General features: G+C 38.4%; 1 protein-coding gene across 3 annotated transcripts in view; it reads right to left on the bottom strand.

Annotated features, from left to right (window-relative positions):
• Nucleotides 1-2255: 2255 nt before the first annotated feature.
• The window catches only part of LOC132150138 (myocardin-related transcription factor B-like), a 34125-nt gene continuing 11386 nt past the window's right edge, over nt 2256-24994 (bottom strand). For 2 of the 3 annotated variants that reach the window (XM_059559222.1, XM_059559223.1), the window contains 15 exons: nt 21996-22217; nt 13370-13435; nt 12194-12249; nt 11899-11974; nt 11649-11789; nt 11207-11367; nt 10812-10919; nt 9302-9549; nt 7727-7898; nt 6920-7648; nt 6689-6820; nt 5136-5264; nt 3983-4108; nt 3511-3571; nt 2256-3432 (listed from right to left, as the gene is read on the bottom strand). In XM_059559222.1, coding sequence (XP_059415205.1) covers nt 2972-3432; nt 3511-3571; nt 3983-4108; nt 5136-5264; nt 6689-6820; nt 6920-7648; nt 7727-7898; nt 9302-9549; nt 10812-10919; nt 11207-11367; nt 11649-11789; nt 11899-11974; nt 12194-12249; nt 13370-13435; nt 21996-22149 — 2820 coding nt within the window. In that variant the 5' untranslated portion in view covers nt 22150-22217 and the 3' untranslated portion in view covers nt 2256-2971. Of the gene's footprint in view, nt 3433-3510; nt 3572-3982; nt 4109-5135; nt 5265-6688; nt 6821-6919; nt 7649-7726; nt 7899-9301; nt 9550-10811; nt 10920-11206; nt 11368-11648; nt 11790-11898; nt 11975-12193; nt 12250-13369; nt 13436-16827; nt 17090-21995; nt 22218-24994 lie in introns of those variants that run through there. The other variant, XM_059559224.1, reaches the window with a different exon arrangement.

Genomic DNA, 24994 nt, shown 5'->3' with positions numbered 1-24994 from the left:
GTCTGATTATCTTTTGAATAAACATAAAAAATTACTCATTGCTTTGATTTTCCATTTCTCTGTTTTGCTCGCGGGTCAGGGTATATTCTGGCAAACCGTTTACCAATCACGTTTATCAATCGGCAAAGCTATCTGTGGCACACGCCTCTACCAACAAGCGATGGGTGACTCGCGAAGCACAAAGTTCCTCCATGTTTTCGGATCGCCTGCATTTATGTCCAATAACAATATAACACGATATAAGAAAATCAGATGGTTTAAATGTCCTTTGAAATAACGCTAACCACTTGTTTTGGTAAGTGGGACATTTTAAGTAGATCATTAATTATTACATTTATATTGGTTAAAAACTATTCTAAATAATTTTAGCTTGTTTTGTAGGTTATGCCAGGTTAAAAATATTATCTTTGGTAAATTGTCAAATGTTAAGTATATTCATTGTGTTCTTTGCATTGCTGAATAAGGACCAGAACCTGGTTCTGTCCTTTGGAAGGCCAAACAAGTAATTTCAATGAAACAATTAAATGGAACATTTTAATGATAAAAGGCTGTATATACAATAAAGATATGTACAAAGATAACCTCAAAAACATTATTTACAGTTGCACAAATACATTTGTATAAAATGTAAATTGTAAAAATATATACACTGTGCAAAATGAGGCATACAATCTACATCGCACTTCAAAGGGTCAGTAAGATTTGATATATTTTTTCCTCTTCATAACAGAGCAACTACTCTTAATGGACATTGAAAAAAGGGTACACAAACCCTAATAGTCTTTACAGGTTCATTAAAGGTCTAATAGGATTTTCGGCCATTTTTTACACAGAAAAATACACGTAGAGTCATAAAATATGTGTTAAAAATATATATGAAAACTGCATAAATGCAGTAAAATGGTACGTTTACAAAATTAAAAGCTTTGGGTCTCTGATAGAGACAGAACTATGGTATCCCTTTAGAAATCACGAAATTACATTTCTAAACATAGAAATCCATTCTTTCATTTTGACAACATGCTTGGATAAGGAACTGATTGTCAATGGGTTCAGTCCAAGGTCAAGTAAGTGCACTATTTGGCATGTTTGGCATATTTCCACAGAGTGTCTAAAGAGAAACCTGCGATTACATCTGCCAAACATGGAAGAAAAAACATTTCATAGTGATCCATCTGAAGGGAGCGGTGATGAGAAATCATTCAGCTGTCTTTTTCAAACTGTTCCAGCAGATGACGCTACATTGTCACATTTTATAGATAAAAAATTACAATCTAAAACCAAAAACTCCTTTATTCTTACAAATAACTGAGAAGATGAGGTTTAGGTACATTAACAAATGCTGCCAGCTACCTATATTTCAGTGGTTATGAAGAAAGAAGCTCAGACTCACTGAATTTCAGTTCATCTACATCCAAAAAACACATCTGTACTGTACTAAAGAGCCTGGCCAATCAAAATGCAGCCGCTCTCTGATGTCATTCTGATCTGAATAGGAAAATTTCACTGTGTCTTGACCAGGGAAACAAGGCTAAACAGGACCACAGTGTCAGTTCAGACTGTAAGAGCTGAACCCTGTCAACTCTATCTACTCTTTTGATAGGGATAAGTATGGCCCCTGGTCAGGCGTTTGTGTGCCTCTCTCCCTCCCTCTCTTTGGCCCCATGCTGGGTTTGGTAAACAACCTCGGTCTGACCTTTCCCAGTCAATGCACTGGATGATTTTGAATGTTTAGGAATTGAATGTTATTATTTAGCTGCCACAATTTTGAGTACCCTAATGCAACAGTTAACAGCTCATTGACCATGGCAGTTGAATGTAAATGAGCCACTAAACATCACATTTGTAACAATTACATTGGCACAATGTTTCCATCACAAAAGTCTGACATTTGCAAACTCTGTAGTTAAAAGGATAGTTCACCCCAAAATTACAAGTCTGTCATTAAGCTGTTCCAAACTCAAATGGCTTTTTTTTTCTTCAGCAACACAAAAAAATGATTTTTCATAGAACATTTCAGCTGGATAATGGGGTCCAAAACTTTCGATCTTCAATACGGACATATAGGTAGCATGAAATTAATCCATATGAATCATTTTGTATGATGTGCAGTTTTTAAGCCTTTATTTTGGTTGGGCACATGACATGCAACATTCAGTGAGATCTGACATTTAAAGTTAATTAAATGCAAGTGACATATTTGAGTGAAGCATGTTACTAAAAAGTAAAAAAAAAAAGTTCCTGAAGCCAAATTTAACTTCATCTCTGTTTGCACTGATTGATGTTCTGGTATGGTTTGAGAGTTAAAAGACTTTGAGTAAATAAAGTTTGATCTGTTTATCATAAAATGTAATTGTGCTGCTTCAGAAAGCTTTGAATTTACCAGTCAAGTCATATGGATTCATTTTATGCTACCTTATGGCCTTTTTGGAGTTTGAAAGTTTTGGATCCCAATGGAAAAAACCCCAGCTGAACAAGATCTAAAACATTTTCTTTTGAGTTCAGAAAGAAAGAAAGACACGAGCTTGGAATGAGGGCAATGCTTTTTGAACTTACTATCCCTTTAACTCTAAAAGAGTTTCTGGAAAAGGCACTATGATTGTACTTATAATCCTTGCTTTCCCCAAAATATATGATACATTTAAAATATGTTCTGTAAGAAATTATACTTATCAGAATCTAACAAAAAACAACATTCTAACATTCTCTATAATATAAGCCAGCAGTTTCAAAGACTGCTTCAAAATATGAAAAGCAGAAGCTCACTGCCTATATATACAGGTGGAAAAAGTGTCTCTACATTCTACTTCTGCTTTGAAAGAGGTGTTGGTGACAATAACAGCACACAAACCTGCTCGTAAAGGTGCAACTGAGAAAAGCTGACACTACGCTATCAGTGGTCTGTACACAGTTCCTTGGAACCATCCGCAAATCTTTTCAGTACGTCTCCATTCTCCATCCCTTTGAGAGCTCAGTCCCAGTGTAACTGTAAATCAGTGGAGTCCAAGAAATCAGAGGAAAAGACTGCAGTTGGTGAGGAGATACCAGCAGGACCTGGAATCGTAAGGTCCAACCACTCCATGTTGTCGAGGCCTGTGTCATGCAGAGGGAGGGCAGAAGGCGGCGTGTCGGTGAAGGTCAGATCCGAAGTGTCCATTGGGGAGTGGGACCGCTCCAGCAGCTGGTTTTTAAGCTCCTCCATCAGTCTCAGGGTCCGTGGCTCAGCGTCCTCCAGCAGGGCCTCCAACTGGTTATCAGAGGCCAGGGCTACCATGTTGGGTGGAGGCGCTTGGGTTTGGTTGGGCGTGCGGGCAACATGTATCTGCGGTGGAGGACGAGACAGCACTGTGTTGATGGGCAGGGTGGTGATGTTTGCTGTCACTGGAAGAAATTTGTCCAGAGAAGGATCCTGCCTGGATAGAGGGGATATTTCTGGGAAAGCACAGAAAGTGGTTTAGATTTAGAAACCTATTGTAGCTGAAATCAAAGAGCTGTTTTGACTTTTCTCACCGCCACTCTCGATCAAAACGTCAAACAAATCGTCCATGTGCTGACTGGTAGCAGTAGGAACCTTTATGGAAGAATACAAGGTATTAAGACAACAAAGTATTCAAAATCGATTACCAAGTGGGCAATTTTAGTACTGTGCCCTTCAACTGGAGGTGGAAATATTCAATTTCTGAGCACATGAATGACGGATGAAATCATATTTTTGAGTGGAAATGTCTGTTAACCTAAATCCCAGAGCATTCTTTAGTTTTTATGCATATGCCAGGGTATGCGTACAGTCATTAGTAAGTTATACGAGTTCGAAGACATTTTTATCGGATATAACGTCTGGAGAGAAATGTCGCAGACATTGTACAAGAATTAAACTTTTACTTTTCTGTGTTGCGACACACGATCAAGTGGTGCATACTATGAAAGGTTATGTGTTTGGCTGTCAAAACTGAAGTATACTTTGGGCCTAACTTTAAATTACCTCCATTGTAGCTTGTAGACCTCTGGTCTGTTTGACAGCCTCCTCGTAGCGGGGTGGGTCTTTGCTCTTTGGGCTGCGGTGATTCGATGGATGAAGGATATAGTTGAGCTGACAGGGCGAGGGAGGCTGAACAAAACATATAATTTTCAAACTCTGTAATGGGGTTACGAAGCAGAGTTCTAGACAAATAAAGAGTATACAAGAGCATATAAGGATCTTGGCCTAAAAAATAAATATATGCATTAGACAGATACAAATGCTTGTGCAAACTTGCCACAATGTTAAAGTGTTCTGTTCTGATTTTATGATAGTTAGCTAGCAAGTTGAGTTGAAGAAGCTGAAGAAGACTGTTTATTCTCCCACTGTGTAGATAGTTTAAAGGGGTCATATAATGCTTTTTTAAAGATCATTATTTTGTGTATTTGGTGTAACAGAATATGTTGACAAATACTGTACATTATTGTAGGTCCTCTATGCCCCGCCTCTCTCAAATGAGTTTTTTTTCTACAATGTCCCTCCTTCAGACAAGCGCAGTCTGCTCTGATTGGCCAAGTGACCCAGTGCATTGTGATTGGCCAAACACTGCAATGCAAAGTCAGAATTACCTTCTCTCCTAGGTTCACAAAATGGTCCTCCATAAAATGCACTGCTGTTCGGTTGTAAGATTCTTAAAGATTCCTAAATGCATCTACTTTCTGAAGAACAAATAAATTGCTTTTACTTTTGCTTTCTCCTAGATACACACAGCATCTCCCTGACATGACTGCTTCAACACTAACTGCAGTTAACTGCCGTTTTAGGGGGGCGTGGACGAGTCTTGACTTCGATAAAGAATATCTCTTTGGATTTGAGACTTTAGTCTTTGCGACTTTACAGCTCTTCTTCATGCACCAAGAGCTTGTAACAATCCAAAGAGAAAGGAAAAATTTAAAATCACATCATATGACCCCTTTAATAGCCAATATAGTGCCCTTTATTGCAAAATTGAGAAAGCATTGAGTGCTTGTTTTGCATTATGAGTTCGAAACCATTTTTTAAGAGCATCTTGAACACTTGAAACATAGCTTGTGCTAGCTAGGAGAATTTGTGTTTGTGTACTTGCGTATGCGGAGTATGTTTTCAGGATGTAACAGAATGGTTACTTTTGTCTTACTTTGTTACTAGGTCCATTTGTGTGTCTGGCGGAGTTGTTGAGGAAGCACTGGGGCATTTCTGCCATGGGCTGGCTCTGGTTCTGTCTGTACTCAAACCCAGAAGATGAGCTTCCACACAGGGGTAAAGCCTGTAAACACATGTAGCAGGAGGCAGTTTTAGGCCCAGTGCACGGTTTAAGAAAATATGCATATATCAGTGTATAAACAGACCCCTTTTGTTCTTGAACCAAATCTCTGAGTTAGTGATAAATGCTCTTTCTGATTTTCTCTGTACTCTTCTACTTCTGTCACCTATTTAGTCAGGTCTGCGTTTGATGTAGTTGAGAGGGTAATGCATCACCTGAACTCAACAGCTATTTCCAGGGCAACGTCAGAGATAAGCACAGAACATGTTGCAGGCCTAAGAAATGCTTTCCATTTCAACGCACGTGCCAAATCAGAGAGCAATGCGTCTGGGCCTTGTCATCACAAAGGTGAGCTGAACTGGATTTATGAAGTGCAGGAACATTAAAAGCAAGAGGAAAGGTCTACAAGCACCCTAAAGTTTACATGCATAACAAAACAATTCAGATCATATGGTGTATTCCTTTCTAACTGTTGTATTAATGTTTCTATTTTACTGCAAAGTAAAATATCATTATTTGTGGTGGCTTTTCAGTTAGAATTGTGCGTAATGGATATCATAATTACGCTGTATGTCTAAAGCAGCTCATATAGTTAATATGTTGCCCTGTGTCTGAGCTGAAAAGATGCGCTTGAACACGCCACAAAGATGATAGCCAATGGTCAACCAGCACATATGTTCTTAGCCAGCTTCAGAGGGAATTGCTCTCCATACCAGTAGATGGCAGAAATCTGTATTAGTCATTCCAAAAGGGAAACCGCAAAAGCTAGGGTTGTGTATATAAAAACAGTATACAAAGCCTCCCATTTGTTTTCATCACTTCTGTTTTTTTTTTGCTAATGCACAATTTTAAATGACGTCGGATTGCTGTTCTTCTCACACTGCACGACTGTTTGGTGTACCATATAGTCGCTGTTGTGTGCACACTACATGATGGATTAGACAATACTAATTTTCAATAGGAAGAGTCGTTGATAACATATATTTAGACAAGGCAAACACGCGAGAATTGATACAGGAAATAACGCAAGTTCACATGAGACACAAGCATTCTCGCACAAGCATGAAATTATTCCTGTCAAAAATGGTAGCCTGAAAAAGCCTGCAAACCAAGTCATCTGTACACTGATATGCAGTGAAAAAAAAATAAAATAAATAAAGTAGTATATTAAGGAGGGAATGCTTGCTTCCTCATGTTGTCTTGCACATCTATTATGACTCCTCCCCCTGAACTCTCTGTATTCTGCTCTCTCATTGTTTGTAAGGGTGTCAGTTATAAGGGTGTTCAGGGTAGTTGCAAAGATGTTTCTATAGGACTGCTAAAGGGTTTTGAGTGTTTGATAATGTGCTGCCATGCAGTTGGCAGGGCAGTGTTCTCAAACTCAATTCCCATTTGATCATTTGCTTGATGTAAATCATTTCGCTTACTTGAGGTGGAGATGCCGTCTGATTTGAATGCTGTTGTAACATTGTGTTGTTGGACGTCTGTGTTTGCAGAAGTGGTGTTTGTATCATGCTTTGAGCCAAATTGGGCATTGTATGTTGGAGAACGGTCTGTGCCTGCAAAAAGTATAGAGAAAAACTCCAAATAAGATAATGTTATTTTATAATTTTTTTCTTACTGTAAATAGAACTGGCATTTCATGAATGTTAAGAGACCTGTGTGCTGATGGGATTGTTGGGCAGGCTGATGGGCAGCAGGATTTGTGCGGCAGGCTGAGTGTTGATCAGTGTCTGCTGATGCAGCACTTGAGGGACTTGCTGGGTGTTGATATAGAACTGCTGGACTTGGGTGTGGTGCCGCTGGGCATGTGGCTCTTCCTGTTTCACACCAGTAGTTTGCAGAAGGGGACTCTGCTTGGAGTTGCAGCTCGGGGAGGCTCCATTCTCCTCTTTGACCTGGACTGATGGATTGAGTTCAGGCTGCTGCCCTCCGCCCTGCTGACTCCTCTTCTCCACCTCCAGCTGCATCTTCAGCTCCTCCACCAGCCGCTGCTCCTGCTCCAGCTTACGCATGAGTTCCTCAATCTGGCGCTCCTTCTCATGAAGGCGCTGGTCTTTTTTGGAGACCTTGATGTCCATGGTCATGTCTTCAGTCGTGGGTTTGTGGGGTGAGGTGCCTGTTGGTGGACGGGCTGGAGACAATGTAAATAGAGCTTTGGTGGGACTGTCTCTGCTGTCCTCCATACTGATGTTGGAGGCCTCAGGAGAAACAGGTGGAGTTGTGCTCATGCTGTCAGGCTGCAGAGAAGCTTTGGAGATGTTCGTATCTATGGTTGTAGCAACTTGAGAGCTCCCCTGGTGGGCCTTAAGCCGTTCTATGAGATCGGTTTTGGTGCCGGATACAGGAAGTCCTCGCAATTTCAACTCCATCTTAAGCTCAGCCACCTAGAGGTTCAAAGAACAGTGGTACTTCTGCATACTTCTATATTGTAGGAGCAGGAAATAAATCAGCTTGTTACCTACCTTCATCTCATCTAGGTTGGTAGGCAGAGCACCGGTTTTACGACCGGTCACGACGGTGTTATTGGGACGTGAAGGAGCCGCATTGGGCAGAGATATCACAATGGGAGCTGGAAGACTCGGGCTGGTGCTCAATGTGATGTTGGGGCAGCTGTTTTGACTCTCAGCTACTGGCCTGTAGAGGATGGAGGATTTTAAATGCAATGGGAACTTCCTGTTCTCTCATCATTCACAATAAACGGTTTCTCTACACAATAGAAGCGGAGGTATATCTTGCAGCAACAGAAGCCAAAATGGAAAATAATTTGAGGAACTGCCGTACTACAGCTTGGGTGATGACAGGTCTTTTAGACATGATTAGTAGGTTAAACTATTATTTAAAGGCTATAGCTCATAGCACACAACGCTCACATTCTTTTCTGAGTTACATACTTCTGCAGCAAAGCAATCAGGCTCACAGTAAATCCTTTTAGTGTCAGAGCTGAAACTGATATATCAGAATCATATGCAATTGCGCTGGTCTGTAACCAATTATTCAACTGAACTGACATCACACAAGTGAACTAGCACTTGGGTGACAGTAAAGTGACAGTATTCCCCAAGGCATTGAACTCTATGAAGTAAACTGCCAAACTACAGTGCTACTGTAGCAAGTTGATGCACAGCACTTTTTATGGACAATCTGCACAATGTACATATAAAGAGGGCAAATGTAATTATTGTATATACTGGAAAAGTATAGCGTTCCATCCCCTGCTCAATATTCTCCTTCAAAATAATGTGCAAACTGAAGGCTGTACAAAACAAATATAAAAGTATAATTGTAGGTTATGCTATACATTAATCTACACAAAAACTATCCTGATCCTTAATAATAATAACAACAATAATTATAATAATACAAGAGGTATAATGTTTGGAAAATATTACTATACTATGAAAATAATAGACTTATGTCTCCCATAACAATTGTTTTGTGTGTTAAATGTATGATTTCAATTAAGAATGTTCTAATTAAAATCAATTTAAAGCTGAATTATGTCCAAAAACTAAATATTTTATCAAAATTAATATTGTAGTCAAAGTTATATTATCAGTCTGGTCAATGTGCATGCAAGTCTTTTTGCAAAATGTAAATACTCATATTTTACAACTGCAAGAGTTACAAATTGAGTTATGTACTGGACGAAAACAAACATTAAACAGAACACACATCTAACTTCAAATAAAGGTGTGCTTTGGATAGCTTGAGCGGTCCACTTTTCTTGTAGCAAAGAATGCCCCCCCCCCCCCCCAAAATGTGTTTTTCATTAATGTAAAATTACATCACTGACAGAGTTTACCAAATAATCAGTAATTCAACTTGTTCTTGTTTATCCATATTCAAACAACATGTTATGACATTGAAATAATAATTAGCATAGTATACTCATTTTGTATCATTCTATTATTTAATATGTGAATTATTAAACAAACTGGTTGTGAAAAATGCTTTTCATGTTAAGGTTTTAGAGACACAAGGTGTTTATGCTAAGGGTTGCATGTTATGTTGGAAACTATATTGGAAGTGTGGCATACTTGAGAGGTGCTGGTAATATGGCCTGGTAACTGTACTGCTGATGCTGCTGACTGAGGATCTGGAGCTGCAGGAACTGCTGCTGTTGCTGAAGCAGCTTGGCATATGTCGAGTCCATTGGGGCTTCACTGGGTTCCTGCTTCTGGTCGGGTGGAATGTACTGGTGATACTTGAGCTTCTTAATTCGTGGTTTAGGTTCTTTACTCCTCTTGCTTCGGCTCTTGTCACTGGACTGTTTGGGCTGGCTTTGCTGCATGGAAACAAGGACAGAAGAACTGAATAAAAGGTGTCACCTGAAATCCCACAGTCAACACCCTAGCGCTTTGGCATGATATCACAACACAAGTCTATTTGCTTTGCGATTTTTAGGAGATTCCCTTAATGTTTCAACAAGCCCAGTTCTCTTGCTAACAGAGATGTCAGCACTCTGAGATCAGCAGAAGCTGAGAGATTTGTGGGCAAAACCGCAAGTATTGCAGCTGCTGTGACTAGGTGGGTCTTGTATGAACATCTACCTAAAATCACAGGAAGAGGAAACAGGATGCTTGGAGGGGACATGACCCTCATTGTTCCTAAATATTGAGTCACAGGATACACATGAAAATGGTTTGGCTTCTGAGGAAGGGAGTTGGAAGTCATCAGGATGTAATAACACAATTTCAAGCTGGCTTATGTGTGAGCATGTTCCCGAAGCTCTACTGGGTCAGCAGTGACTCTCTGTCATGGAGTAAATATGCGGAGTATGCTTTGAAGGCATGGATTATGATAAGTGCACAAGTTATTGCCTGACTCCTGTTTCTATGTCCCCAGCTTTAGTTTGTTCTTCTCTGCATTATGAGTGTGAATATTTAATTTAATCTCCAAATGAAGACAGAAGACGGCTGCTAGCACTTCTACTGATTTAAGGTACCTTTTTTACTTCAGCAGGGATGCATTACATTTATCAAAAGTAACAGTAAAGATGTTTATAATAAATGCTGTTAATTTCAAAGTTTCCTCAAAAATATTAAGCGTCACAACAGATTTCAATACTGATAATAACAATAATGGTTTCTTGAGCAGCAAAGCATCAAAATAAAATGATTTCTGAAGGCTCATGTGACACTGAAGACTGGAGTCATGATGCTGAAAACTCAGCTTAGCATCACTGACATGGATTACATTAAAAATACATTTTCAAACGGAAAAACAAGTTATTTAAAACTAATAATATTTCACTATATTACTGTATTTGGGATAAAATACATGCAGTCTTGTTGAGCATAAGAGACATAAGCATACGATTAAATCTTTGACTCATTTTTTATTTTAGTTAATGTCTGACTATGATGATTGCATTATCAATTTTTTACCTCTTACTCTTTCAGTTTCACAGTCAGCATTGTCTTTTTCATTATTTAGCTGGAGCTGCTGTTGTGAAATTAGCCAGTAATGCTATGAGTCACTGACCCTTATCTCAAAAATAAACATAGGCAGGAAATTACATCATGGTGTTTAGGACATATGGTTTACCTTCACAAGGGTGGGTCCAGGCTTTGTGGGAGCAGCAGCAGTGACTGTCTGAGTTGAAATCATTACTCGGCCATCTTCTACTGATGTTCTATTCAAGAAGTCTGGACTCTGGGTTGTAGGTGGACATAGTTGATAAAAAGAGATTAAAAGCCATATGGCCATAAGAAGGGACAGACGTATGAATCTAACCAGCACCACAAGGCTGATGTCTGGATAATTTGTAGAGAAAACCGACACGACTTAGCTCTTTGGGAGAGCTTCATACTTCATATGCTTTAATGAAATCACTCTCTATCAGACCTATTAATTATAAGCTAACTGTAAACTTTAGAACTGAATATTTCTGAACTGGTTATCAGCCTGGATGTGAATTTAGGGACTGTTAAGACACTTACCTGGAGTTTGGAGCCAGTTGGAGGTGAAACAGAGGATGGTTCTGGCAGTCTGGCTTCTACAGGAGAAGATACAGAGCCTTGAGACTCATGACTAGCTGGCTGCTCTGGAGACAGGGCTTCACTGCTGTCCTCATTGAAGTTATAAACATCCAGTTCTCCAACTGCAGTGTCAAACAAAAATGAACAAAAACAAAAAAAACAAAACAAAAAAGAAACCAAAATCAAACAAAAGCAATAAACACAAAACAAAATAAAGAAAACCAAACCAAACAAAATCAATAAACAAAAAACAAAACAAAGAAAACCAAGCCAAACACAAAACAAAAGAACAAAAAGCCACACACAAACAAAACAATTTAGTAACTGACATTTACTTTCTTTGGCAATTCTAGTGAATTTTATTAAGCATGGAAAAATACAATATTTTATTTTTCATTTTTACCAACGTCAACAGGCAGAATGTTCTTCTCCACCAGTTCCATTGGTCCAGGCCTCTGTGAAATCTTCTCATTGAGGTCATCTGCTAGACGCGCCCTCTTTAGTTTCATCTGAGTGGCTTGCAAAGAAGCCTCTGCATGGGTTTCTGAAATACATAACATCAGACCAGAGTGTAATAAAGCGGCGAGATAAATTAAGTATCCAGGAAGTGACGCAAAATGCTAAAAATCACATCCGTTTGATAAGGTGCGTACCTTGTAAAATGTGCATACGAACAAGTTCAGCACGGTCAGGTCTCCTGTGGATTTTATGCTTCAGGAAGTTCTCAGTCTGTATGATGAAAATGCAGTATGAGTAAATGAATTTAAGAATTACACAGACTCATGACTAATTTACTCATGACTTAAGCAAATTAAATGATGATAAACAACACATATAATGGAACTGTTGTGATTTTTCTATAACATTATTTTACTAAACCTGTGTAAAGTCCAGTTCACTAATAAATAATGCAAAGTGTAGGAATATTTCTGAGCGTTTGAGTCTTACTCTTGCCCTCTCCAGACTTCTGACCTGCCCGTGAAAAGCTGCAGGTGTCTTCAGCGCTGGAAAGAAAAATATATTCAATGCCTTCATTTCAAAACAAGTCACATGACATTTAATATCCTGTTATATAATACATCATGTTTTCATGGCACAAAGCTTCATATATATGCATAAAACAAAAGTCAATCTGCCAATGGTTAAAGAAAAATACAATTCATTCAACATAATCTCTGAAAACAAGTTAAACTACAATTCATTCAACATTCTCTGAAAACAAGTTCAATTATTTTATGTAATTTTCCTTTGCATAAATCATGTTTTAACCATTTTTAGAATATTGTTTACATGTAAAGAAATATTTTTTTCAAACAACATTTCAAGAAAAATTTCTGCTACAAGTATTTCAGTGGGCGTTGAACTGTCATCTGCATGCTTTGCCAACAGGAAATGAGTGCAATGTCACAGTCGCTATAGTTGCTCATCCTGATTAGTCGTATATATCACTAACCAAGAGTGGCCTCTTAAATGGTCTACTGAGCTTACAACAACACTTTCAGGAAAGGTATATAAGCCTGACATTAATGTGATTAAAGACTGCAAGAACTGGTCTTTGTGGGAGAATCCGAGCCATTGAGCACTGACTAAAGCCCGGGAGGTGACCACAGATCTTGCTGAGCAAAAGTGCAGGCCCAGTCGCTGACTCACTCTTGTTACTCTTGGAGCTTGGACCATGATGTTAGGGGCCCTATACAGACGGCTCCTGCGGTTTCACACAGACATCAGTCACACTACTGTTCTATCTCCTTCCTTATCAGTTTGTATCCTCGACAGACACTTTCTTTTATTAGAACTGCTCTCCGTACTGACAAGCATAACTTACTCCATCCCCGTGCCTTCAAAAGGGTAATCTACAAAAAACGGTGTCTGGAGGTAATTGTGTTTCTCTTAATGAAGAATAAGTATAGTGTGTGTGCAGAGCTTAGGTGATAATATGAGTGGCACTTTGTTATTGATGCTGGTTTAGAGTTAAAACAACAAGGAAGCAGATCATTTGATTAACATATTTTTTCGGTCGCAACCGATTTTTTCCATGAAAGTAAACTGCATGTAGGCTGAATTTGTCTAAACATTAATAGTTGACATTTGAGCGTTATGTTTCCATGAAGCATGCATACTCACGTGGCATGATGCCCTGGTCTGCGAGCTGCTCGCGTGTGCGCCTCTGCTGTAGTCTTAACTGAAGCACTGTGGAGGAAGCAAAAACAGAAAAATATGTAACTTGATGAGTTTCTACTTTTAAAAGGGATAGTTCAGCCTAAAAAGAAAATTCTATCATTAATTACTCACCCTCATGTCATTCCAAACTCAAAGGCCTTCTTCAGAACACAAGTTAAGATATTTTAAGGTAGTTAAGAAACTACCAAAATGAAGGCCCATAAAGGTAGTAAGGACATCATTTAAATAGCCCATGTGACATAACTGGTTCAGCCGTAATTTTTTGAAGATAATTTCTTCTCTTCCATGTCAATCATTGACATGCATTCATGAAAGTACAACGATGTGCAATCCTCTGCCTGTAAACAAGAGAGTGCATCCTGGTCCTACATTCTACAACAAATATTATTGTAGCTTCATAAAATTATGGTTGAATCACTGATGTCACATGGACTATTTTAACGTTGTTGTTACTACCTTGCTGGATCTTGAATGTGTCAGTTGCATTGCTGTCTATGGAGAGTCAGAAAGCTCTCGGATTTCATCAAAAATATCTTAATTTGTGTTCTGAAGATGACCAAAGATCTTATGGGTTTGGAAGGACACGAGGGTGAGTAAATAATGACAGAATTTTAAATTTTGGGTGAACTATCTCTTTAACTAAAATTGAAATAATTAAAATTAAAAATTATTTAATTTCATCTAGTTGCTAAGATTTCAAATTTTCATTCAGTTTAAATTGATGTACTGGAATAACTAAAACATTTCAAAATGACAACAACAATAAAAAAAAAATATATAAAAAAATATGACAAAAACAACAAAATAATAAAAAATAAAATAAAATAAAATGAAAACAAAAACATACAAATAAAAACTAATTCAAAACAATAATAAATACTATAATAGTATGTCAATGATACTAAAATGATTGACAGGTTTATAGCACCATATACAATGGGGTACTACAACAATAATAATAAGAATAAAATAATAAATGAATAAAGAAAGAAAGAAAGAAAGAAAGGCCAAAATCGTGAGGTGTGGTATTAAGTTATTTATTCTATGCATAATTTTAATAGGGAAAAGTAAATAGTGGTAGTATTGCTTGGTTTTGGTGCTTCTGGTAATAAATCATATTGGAACTTAACACATCACAAATAATCCACAACATTTAATCTTTCATCCAAAATGTTTTGGGGATGAAGGTCAACCCAAGATTTCTACTAAGTATTAAGCTGTAAAAAAAAAAAAAAAAAAAACCTCAACAGTTTTGACCTCAAAAGCAAACATACAACAGATTGCTGTTTATTAAAGGGATAAACAACAGGACAGCGTCCAAAGCACAAAATAATAAACACTGCAATGGTCCTATCAACTTCTCGAGGTGATGTCATCTGAACTCTTGGCTTGGATTTGCTGTCCATAAAAAGCGAGATGCAAGGTATTATGCTTTGGAAGAGGAGGCACTGGTGCATTAACGACAAAGAACATCAAAAAGACAAGCGAAAAGGTGAAATGCAGGCCGTTATGCACAGCCTACTACTTACACCGTCAATGTTATTTCACCAGCCTAACAAGACGGCTCGGTTTATACATTTCAAAACACACAAGCGTAGGCATGCTGGTTCAAGAGAATAACACCACTCCTCTGCAAAACATTTTTAAGAGGAGGATGGCAGTTGATTGTGACAAATGGGACAGCGGAGAGTGGAACATGCCCAGCAGACCTGCGCTTCCACCCGTCATCAGCACTGGGAGCACAGAGCCCATCGGATTGGCTGCAGAATGAGGCCTAGCACACCCAGTTCTGCCGAAGTCCCGGGAGAGCGACCACTCTGTCTGACTCACCCCTGCTAAAATAAACCCAGCCGTTGTGAGAACAAGGCCTGGGAAGCAGAAGAGTTTGGAAATGGCATTGGGGGTGGGGGGGGTGTACGTTGAACACATACATACGGTCTCACAGCTGAATAAAGAGTGGACAGACCGAAGGAGGAGACCGAGTGCCTCTACTAAACCCCCCCAACAGCTTGGAACACTCTGTCCCAGATCATGTTTTCCATTATTATCTGTGCCAGAAGGTTCTTTGGTGGGTTTCTGTATTAAAGCGGTTATCCATTACAAATCAAGATCCGTGCCACCACCAAGCATCTTTTTTTTCTCTCAGAGCAATGGGCCCAATGAAGCTTGATGGAAGAGTAATACCATAATCATCTTCACATCAGTACGCTGGTACATGACATGCCTGCAGTCATCCCGGTGTTTGCTGAGCTGATGTCATTCCTGATGTTCTCTTCTGAACCCTGACTGACCTTTATCTGGCTCCAGGCCTCTCTCTCGAACTGTACAATCAACAAAAGGCAGCTTAGATCCTTGTATGTCTCACTTCTCAAAAAACCTCTTAAGATTTGGTTTAAATCCAAAACCAAGCCTAAAGTTGTCACATTGTTTTGCTTTTTTTTGGGTGGGGGGTGAAATCAAGTCATTTCAATAGGAATAGGGTTCAAGTTAGTTAAATTTATCACTTACAGAAAGCCGCTTGGTTTAAAAGCGACTTCCGTGTGAGCTTCATTGATGACAATAAACAATGGAACTTTTTTGACCTCAAAATTTCGCTAATATGACCGCACCTTAACGCAACCAGACGCTATCGTAAATTAAATGAATGGGCTGTGTTATGGCTACCGAGCCTATTAATGTTGACTAAACTGAAGCTGTTTAAGAAACACTCTGACATTGACCTGGACTGTGCTGACATTTTTGTAGCAAAAATATTTCAGCTGTATCTTTATGGGTGCTCGCAGAGCTCCAGAGGACTGTATGATAAACGAATACACCATTTGGTTTACGGTTCACTCATGGGAATCATCCCAATGACCAATAACTCACTTGAAACTATCACAAGTGAAACTGTATATTAGTAACAGTGCAGATATATCGTCATGCAGTTGAAAGTCTTATTGTTAAGAAACCTATGAAGAGGTGTTACTCCCTTAAGGCATTAAAAGCAGACAAACTTCCTGAACAGGCATGGTTAGCCAGCTAAATTAACTGAACGTTAAAGTAATGTTTGGGTGCGAGATTGAATAAAAACCTTGGTATCAATACAACACACACACACACACACACACACACACACACACACACACACACACACACACACACACACACATATATATATATATATATATAAAAAATGAAACCAACATTAGACAGCTGAAATAAATCCCTGTACCCTCACCATAACCAAACCTTTAGTCACTTTCTCATGACTTTTGATCACACATCTTCTCAACATCTGCTGCAGTAATAATTACCAGATGCCTAATTCAGTGTCCTTCACTCATGTTTGGCATCAACTTCCCCATTTTAATTCATGCTGACATGGAATTTTAAAAAGATTTCAAACTATTTGCATTTACCCCTGCAGACACTCAAGGTCTCCACTTCAAGGCAGGCCATGGAGCCGAGAGACGGACCGGAGAGCTGTTGTGTCTGGAGTCCCATGGATTGCTGAGAGAAAAGAGACCAAAGCGGCGATATCTGGCCGGAAAATCCTCAGCGTGTTGTTTGATTCCAGACCGTTCCGACAAGTCCCTTCACCGGTTCTGTCTCTAGACTGCTTGTGTGAGTGTTTGTGGGTATGTAGCTCTCAGCGAGAGTCAGTGCTCTCTGCAGCACTTCAGCTCTGGCTCCGTCACTGACTGACAGGAGAGGCGGGACTACAGAGCTGCAGCTGTTAACCCTCAACAGCACTGAACACTAGGAAAAAATCAGTAGTCCAAAAGCTAACTTAAACTTAGACAATAAAGAGGAAGCCAACGCAAAACTATACACGTACAACCACAACTTCCCATAATTCTATTATATGCTACTTCAGCTTTAGCAGAGAGTAAATTAATTTTGTACCTTGTTTTCCCTCTTGTAAACATGTTGTCATGGAACAAAAATGACAAAAACAACCAAGCAGCACCCCAGGAATATCTCTGTTTGTCTCTGTCACTTAGTGTGGAAATAAACTATTCATATTCAGGGTTTACAGATGAGAGTCAACATTTCACTCTTCTCATTTGTATTTCAGCAATCCGCCTTTCTAATAAAGCACTATGTGTCTCATGGGGATTCGAGCAAAAAATGGCATTACATTTCTTATCTACATCCAGGGATGTTTCTTTCATAGTCTCTGGAGATTAATATTGCAGAGAGGGAAAGAAAATATTTAAAGCCTATCTGAATCAGCTAAAGTGATTAAACACGATGGAACAGGAACGTCCCGGGGGAAGGGAATAGGGAACGTAGTCCCAGGCCCACTGAGGTCCTGTAAGGTTTAGTCTATTAGGGTCATTCAAAACTACATATTTAGTGAGTGCGCTGTGTGGACAAATAATAGGTCCTAAACAATGTTGGAAGGTTACTTTGGAAATGTAATGGTTAGAGATTAAAAGTTACCCTATTCAAAATGTAATAAGTGATGTAACTATTTCAATTACTTTATTAAAGCAATGCAACTGGTTATATTTTGATTACTTTTCAAAATTTCTAGTGAATGTTTTCAATTGTTAATCATTTTCAAACATCTAAACCAGGCAGGGTTAACCTTGTATAAATTAACCTTGGTACAGTGCACTTTTGTGTACATGTATGCTTTTACTTATTTACTTAAAAATACCTATATTTAATTACATTTATAATTACACTGTTGACCCATCCCTTACAACTTAGCTCACCCTTAAACCTCCCCATACCCCCAAACCTGTGCCTAACCTTTCCACCACCAGCAGCAGCAGAAGTGTTTTGCAAAATGCAAAAGTCATGGCCTAGTGGTTAGAGAGTTTGACTCCTAACCCTAAGGTTGTGGGTTTGAGTCTCGGGTCGGCAATACCACGACTGAGGTGTCCTTGAGCAAGGCACTGAATCCCCGGGCGCCGCAGCATAATTGATGCCAACTGCTCCGGGTGTGTGTTCACGGTGTGTGTGTGTGTGCACTTTGGATGGGTTAAATGCAGAGCACAAATTTGAGTACATAGTAGTTAAGGCCATCTTATATAAAGTGTGACCTAAATAATTTATCAAGTTTCAGGTCACCAGACTTGTTGTTCCTTACAAAGTGTTTACATACTTTGCATTCCTATTTTTAAATACATCTAAACAGAGTGGATCAGAACTCAATGGTCCGGAGACACTTTTAACCTCATTAAAATGTTTCTTTACTTTATCACTTATGATATTTGATATGTTTGAAATGCATGATCCTAAAGGGAGTTATATCATTCTTAACTTGGCATGCTATCTGAAAAACAGAACCCTTAAGGGGACACTCAAAAATGTAAACGTTCGATAAATTATATTAAAAAATGCAATGTGAAAGCCAAAAACATCCATCTAAATGTGTACGGTTGCAGTGTTTGTGTTCTACAGGGAATTCGTTTAAAAGCTCAACTTTTATTAACTTTTTTCACAGTGCAAATCTAATCGCTCACTGAAATATCAAAATTTATTTATTTATATATATATATATAAAATAAAAACCACTAAATTTAGATTTGTTTGTCTTGGCTGATGTTTTGACACATTGTGTCCACCCATAACACTATATTTTAGCAATAACCCATCCAATAGAGTCTCATGTGAACTCACTGGACAAACAGATACAACCAAAGATTACATTTACATTTATCAGACACTTTTATCCAGAGCGACTTACAGTGCATTCAAAATAACCATTTTTTTTTTTTACCTAACGTGTTCTTTGGGAATCGAAGCCACAACCTTTTTGTGCTGCTAACACAATGCTCTACCACTGAGCCACAGGAACACTTAGTATGAAAACACTCAATTTTCACTAAGTTTTAATGAGACAATGCTAAGACTCATATCTCAATATAATATAGCGTTTATGTCTCCAGATAAGTTGTGGGAACATAGTCATAAATGTTTCAGTAGGGGAATTTGTGAGGAGTGGTGACGCTGAGTTTCACTAGGCGGGTGGGTTGAAAAGAGGAAGGATGGGTACAGTCTGTCCTTCAGCCGGAGCAGGAACAGATCATGTTGATTCAGACCAGTGCAACAAACGCTCTATGAGTTCATAATATCTTTAGGCAGCAGCGAGCAGGAATCAATTACGAGAAAATACAAGAAAAGAGTGTTCTTAAAGGTATTTAATAGTGCGGTTATTCTGATAAATGGCATTTACTCAAACTCATAACTTAGTATCTCGAAGCTGATAAAAAGCAGAAATGATGCCTTGTATTAGGATTTACTGCGAGTCTCTTTCAAGTTTATCAGCTTATGCTGAATGTTATAAGGTGGTCTGTTGCACATTATGTTCTCATGAAATACACCTTGTACCAGGGCTGTAACCACATGACACTGAGACATGACACAAATGTTGTAGCATACAGTACAAGCAGCACTTGATTAAAACAACTCTAGACATTTGCAAAAGTCAGGAAATAAACAGGGTAATTCTGAGGTTGTGTTAAATATTGAAGTGTCTAAATGAGTCACAGTTTTATGTCTATTTCAATGCAACAGCCCTGAGAAACTGCTTATTGACATGAAGAATGAGATGAAGATAGTCATGTAGTGGGGTCAGAAATGCACACATGCCCTGGTGGGGTCTCTGTTTACTTCCCTTCTGCACTAAATTACCCAGCAGCCCGAGGACACACTGACATTTTCAAGGGCAATGATGTCCATAGGGAGTGAGATATGAACATTTCTTGCGGTCGGAGAGTTGTAGCTCGGAAAAGTTCAGTGCCACTCCGCCCACAGGACCATCCCTTTAGTGCCGTCTCATTAGGGTCCATGTACCACTAAAATATTTCCAGGATTAAACTTTGGACAGGATTGTGAAAGCCAACATCAGAGTGACTCAAAGAATTCAACATCACTTTTTAAAATGGGCAAATGTAAAGAGAACAAACTATGCACCCTCATGTCATTACAAACAATTTTGACTGACTTTCTTCCTTGGAGCGCAAAAAGAGGAATTTTGAACAATGCCTGGTTGCTGTTTTCTATAAAACAATTAATGGGGACTTGATTGAAACAAATCATTTGGTTTTGTAAAATGATAGATGGATTCACAGAAAAGAACAAAAAGACTCAAAAGAAAGATATGTTCATGAATCAAACTATTGCTATTTCTCTCATAAAGGCACTAGGAGGATGTTGCATGGAGCGCTTTTTATTTTACATAATTTGAGCCCGAAAGACCCAGTCCTCATTCACATATATTGCCATCAAACTGGTTAAATAATAGGGATTTTTCTAATTAATAATTGTATGTCATTATTGGAAATACATAAATTTAGTTTTCATTGTAATTGGGGTACCGTATTTTTCAGACTATAAGTCGCACCTGAGTATAAGTCGCATCAGTCCAAAAATACATCATAATGAGGAAAAAAAACGTATATAAGTCGCTCTGGACTAGAGGTCGCATTTATTTAGAACCAAGAACCAAGAGAAAACATTACCGTCTCCAGCCGCGAGAGGGCTCTATGTTTTCAGTAGGCTACAGGAGCACTGAGCAGCATAGAGCACCCTCTCACGGCTGTAGACGGTAATGTTTTCTCTTGGTTCATTTTTCTTGGTTCATGTCAAATTAATTTTGATAAATAAGTCGCACCTGACTATAAGTCGCAGGACCAGCCAAACTATTAAAAAAAGTGCGACTTATAGTCCGGAAAATACGGTAATTGGGTAACTGTTTACCATAAACGCTGAAAGTATCATGTTTTCAGGCAATGAATTAAACCTGTCATAGTAAAATTCTTTGACAATAAGCGGACTCTTGATATTTTGTTATAGTTTATCCACTTCATGTGCAGGAAATAGACACTAACACATTCAAACGTGTCATCTGAGTGTTAATTACTGTAAATATCCATTTTTTTAGCATTACAAAACTGAAGATGAATTATTATTATTTGTCTCTTTTGGATGAATATTTGACTGGTGAAATTATGGTGAAACACTACACAAAATAGTAAAGAATTCAAACATTCACCATTTATCTGTTACCAGCCATAGCATGAACGATCAGCTTATCAGTATGGTCCATAATGTTATGTTACTGTATTTTTTATTTCTTTGCATTACTTTAAGATATCCTACAAAAAAATAAAACACCTTTTGTAAAGAAAAAGAAAGCTCTGGAACATAATGAGGTTGTATAAAGAATAAAATAATGATTATTTCTGAATGATGAACTGTTCCTTTAAATTACAGCCAAACGAAAACCACAACACGACTGCAAGCCTAAGAATCCTCTATATTTGAGGTTTTAGGCAACCATATTTGACGCAAAATCTATCACATTAGCTTAGCAGTCGTGCACCCCAACATGAGCCAAGAACACTTTGGAAAAGAATTAAAGGGAACACTTAAGACATGATTACATGTTGGCATTCACAAGCAATTCCTGTGTAATTCCCCACGACTTACCGCAAACAAATTTCTCAATCTTCTGGCAGGCCTTATTTTCTCAGTGTCAAATCAGGGCGGTAGTTTAACGGATGAGGAGGAAATAGGAGCTCAGGAGCAGAGTTATGGCCTACAGCCCTGACCAAATGGGCTTACTCACCGTTCTTGCGCTCTTTAATGGGTGGAAGGCTCTGAGAGGGCTGCAGAGACAATTCCTCCAGGTCATGGGTCACTGCTTCGCTCCGTGGGCTAGGCACTAGCCCGCCCAGTGCGCCCGAGTCACCCTCCACTCCCAAACTCTCCTGGGGCTCCATATTTTCTGAGGGGGAGAGGCAAGGGTCTCTCCGAGGGAACCTACCACAGCGGTACAGATGACTACACTCTGCCAGAAAAACAAAAAGAAAAAACAAAAGGCTTTCAAGTGTTTTGCAGCCCTTGTAAACATTAGAAAGCCCTAATGGAGCTTAAAGTTGTTGTTGTTGGGGTGTGGTGGCAAAACTAATTTACTAGTATGTGGTTGATTGCTAATAAACTTTAAATGGGCCAGAAATGTGGCTCAGAGGTTAATGTATCCATTTGTATCACATTGCTGAGATCTAGGGATGGGACGGTATGAAAATTTAATGTCACGATTATAGTGACTAAAATTATCACGATTATCAATATTATCACGGTTTTGTTGAAACGAGATGAAAGTGTTCAAAAATAGTTGATGCTCACACTGAAAACATTTCAGCAAGTTTTATATTTAATAATCAACAAACAACTAATAAAACAAGCAACTCTATGCACTTAATTTAAAGAAAGATTAAATTCTGTGGCATTTCCTTCCTTACAATGAAAAGTGTAGAAGCATAGAAAAGTCACTGACTTTCGCCATTCCTTCTCGAAAAAAAACAAAAAAAACATTGTGCGCTGCGCTTGCGTCAGACTGTTGCTGGCTGGACATGATTTAATAGTGAGTTATTAAAACCGCGATAATCAAACACGGTTTTAATGATAATTCATTTTTAAACGATATTACTAACCTTCAGCACATTTTATCACGGTTATCAATAAAACCGGTTATCGTCCCATCCCTACTGAGATCCAAGATAAATTGTGTTGTAAACTGGTGATGGTAAACTTAAAAAGAAGCTCTTGATTGAAATCTGACCAGCCAATCTCCCAACCTTGAACTATCCACTCCCATGTTTTTAATCAAGTAAGTTTGATGGTCCACCCAGTTAACCTATAAAGAAAGCTCTTAAATCCTTATGGCTGATGTTTAAAAGTGCAAGTTGTTTAAGTCTTGTTGTGGCTCCAATCCAAGGCAAGTTATATGGGAGTATATCCAGGCAGCACGTTTGGTCCAGCTGTTTAATGTGTTATTCTGATGGATGCTTTACATCTTAGTACACAGAAAGGCCACTTAGGACAGCTTTGTCTGTAATATCTGCTCAATCTAATTTTGCAGTGTACTGCGCTTGGGAATATATGTAACCACATTTCATGGTTCAGACATGGAGATTTATAAAGCAAATATTTAAATGACCACAGGGCTGCATAAAGTTCAAGACATGTACAATTCAATGTCACACTGCAAATTTATGATCAACATATCAGGAATGCCTGTATGTCTATGCTAAAAGTCATGCAGACTAGTGATGCATATCATTCACTTAATACCTATAACTAAAATGTATTTTGACCTATCTTGTGTTTATAATTTCAAAGTCTATTAAAACTAAGAAAAAGCTGCTTTAAAGAAACTTTATTGGCCGTGGTTCTATTACTGGGATGCAGAACTGATATTTCATAATTACATTATTTCTAGCATTTCAACAATACAATGTTATAAAAAAATAACTAGCAAACACTTGAATGTAAATTTTTCACAATTCAGTGGCTCCAAAAATGATTTGGACTCTGAAACAACACTTAAATACACAAACAAACAAAAGAAATGATGTAAGTGTTATATATTTGTACATGATGTATGCGGTATATTACCTACAAATATGCAACAAAGACAGAATTCTGTCCATATGAAGTTCAAGCAATAATTAAGAATGGTTCGAAAAATGTAAAGCTAATTTGTAATGAAGCGCTAACATTATTTGGCTCCATATGCCATTTCTTAGTTAGAAATTTGTAATGCAATGAAAAAAAAAAAAAAACCTTATTGAAGGAGTTTACAAATATACAAGTAGAAATACAGAAGTTCAAACCTTTTGGCTATTTTATCAAATATATCTCAACAATGTATTTCACAATCTTACATTTTAATTCTTAGGCTCTTCTACTGAAAGGGCGAAGACAAAGATGCTTCTCTTTGGAATGCTATAAAATGAATTCGATATGCATTTTGCATGATGTCTGCTCAGAGTGCACAGCCTGCTCTCTTTCCAGAAGGATGAGAACTAAAGAGGCAGCATAAGACTGATGGGATGTGGAGCTATAGGTGTGCTTCTGTCAAAGACTAATCCTGCACTTGGCTGTTCTATCCATCCATGTCAAGCTGAAGACAAAGTGGAGTTTGGCAAAACCACAGCATCTGCTTATTCTACCCTGACTGAGTCTGTTTGGGTTGCTTCACATAGAGTTTTTAGTCTCAGTGGAAGGATGGAGATTTGCCTATGAGTAATGTGATGAACTGAAAAAAAAAAAAAAAATTATGAAAGATGGTTTGTTTTGTTGTGAGATTAGACTCTTGCTTCACTGATGTCTCTGAAAACACCCACCACCTTCTCATGGTGGTGCTCTTCTCTCTGGAGACTTCAGTTCAGCAATGCTGAGAACAAGCACAGGCGCATCCCTACGGGTGCGTGCTTTTGTTCTGAAGCCATGAGTCTCACGACAGCCAGTGAGTGATTACGGGTTGGCGTTGACTACACACGAGTGTTCAAAAACATCCTCCACCCACTGTACGGTTATCTAGAAAAGTCTAGTTTCTCTAACAGTCACCATAAATAAAAAGCTCTTGTGACGTTATTACAATGTGATGTGGAGCACTTGAGTGGTGCAGTGTACAAAAGAAAACCAGGGTAAAATAACATTTGGCACAGTTATTATTACTTTTTTGCCTACCATAAAATACACATATAAACCAAAAATTATTCTGACACCAGATATAATTTTTTATATATTTTTTAATTTATTTTTTACTAGTGAATGCAG

This window comes from Carassius carassius, chromosome 1 (assembly GCF_963082965.1).
Source record: "Carassius carassius chromosome 1, fCarCar2.1, whole genome shotgun sequence".
NCBI lineage: Eukaryota > Metazoa > Chordata > Actinopteri > Cypriniformes > Cyprinidae > Carassius > Carassius carassius.
This window is presented reverse-complemented; position numbering and strand designations above follow the sequence as displayed.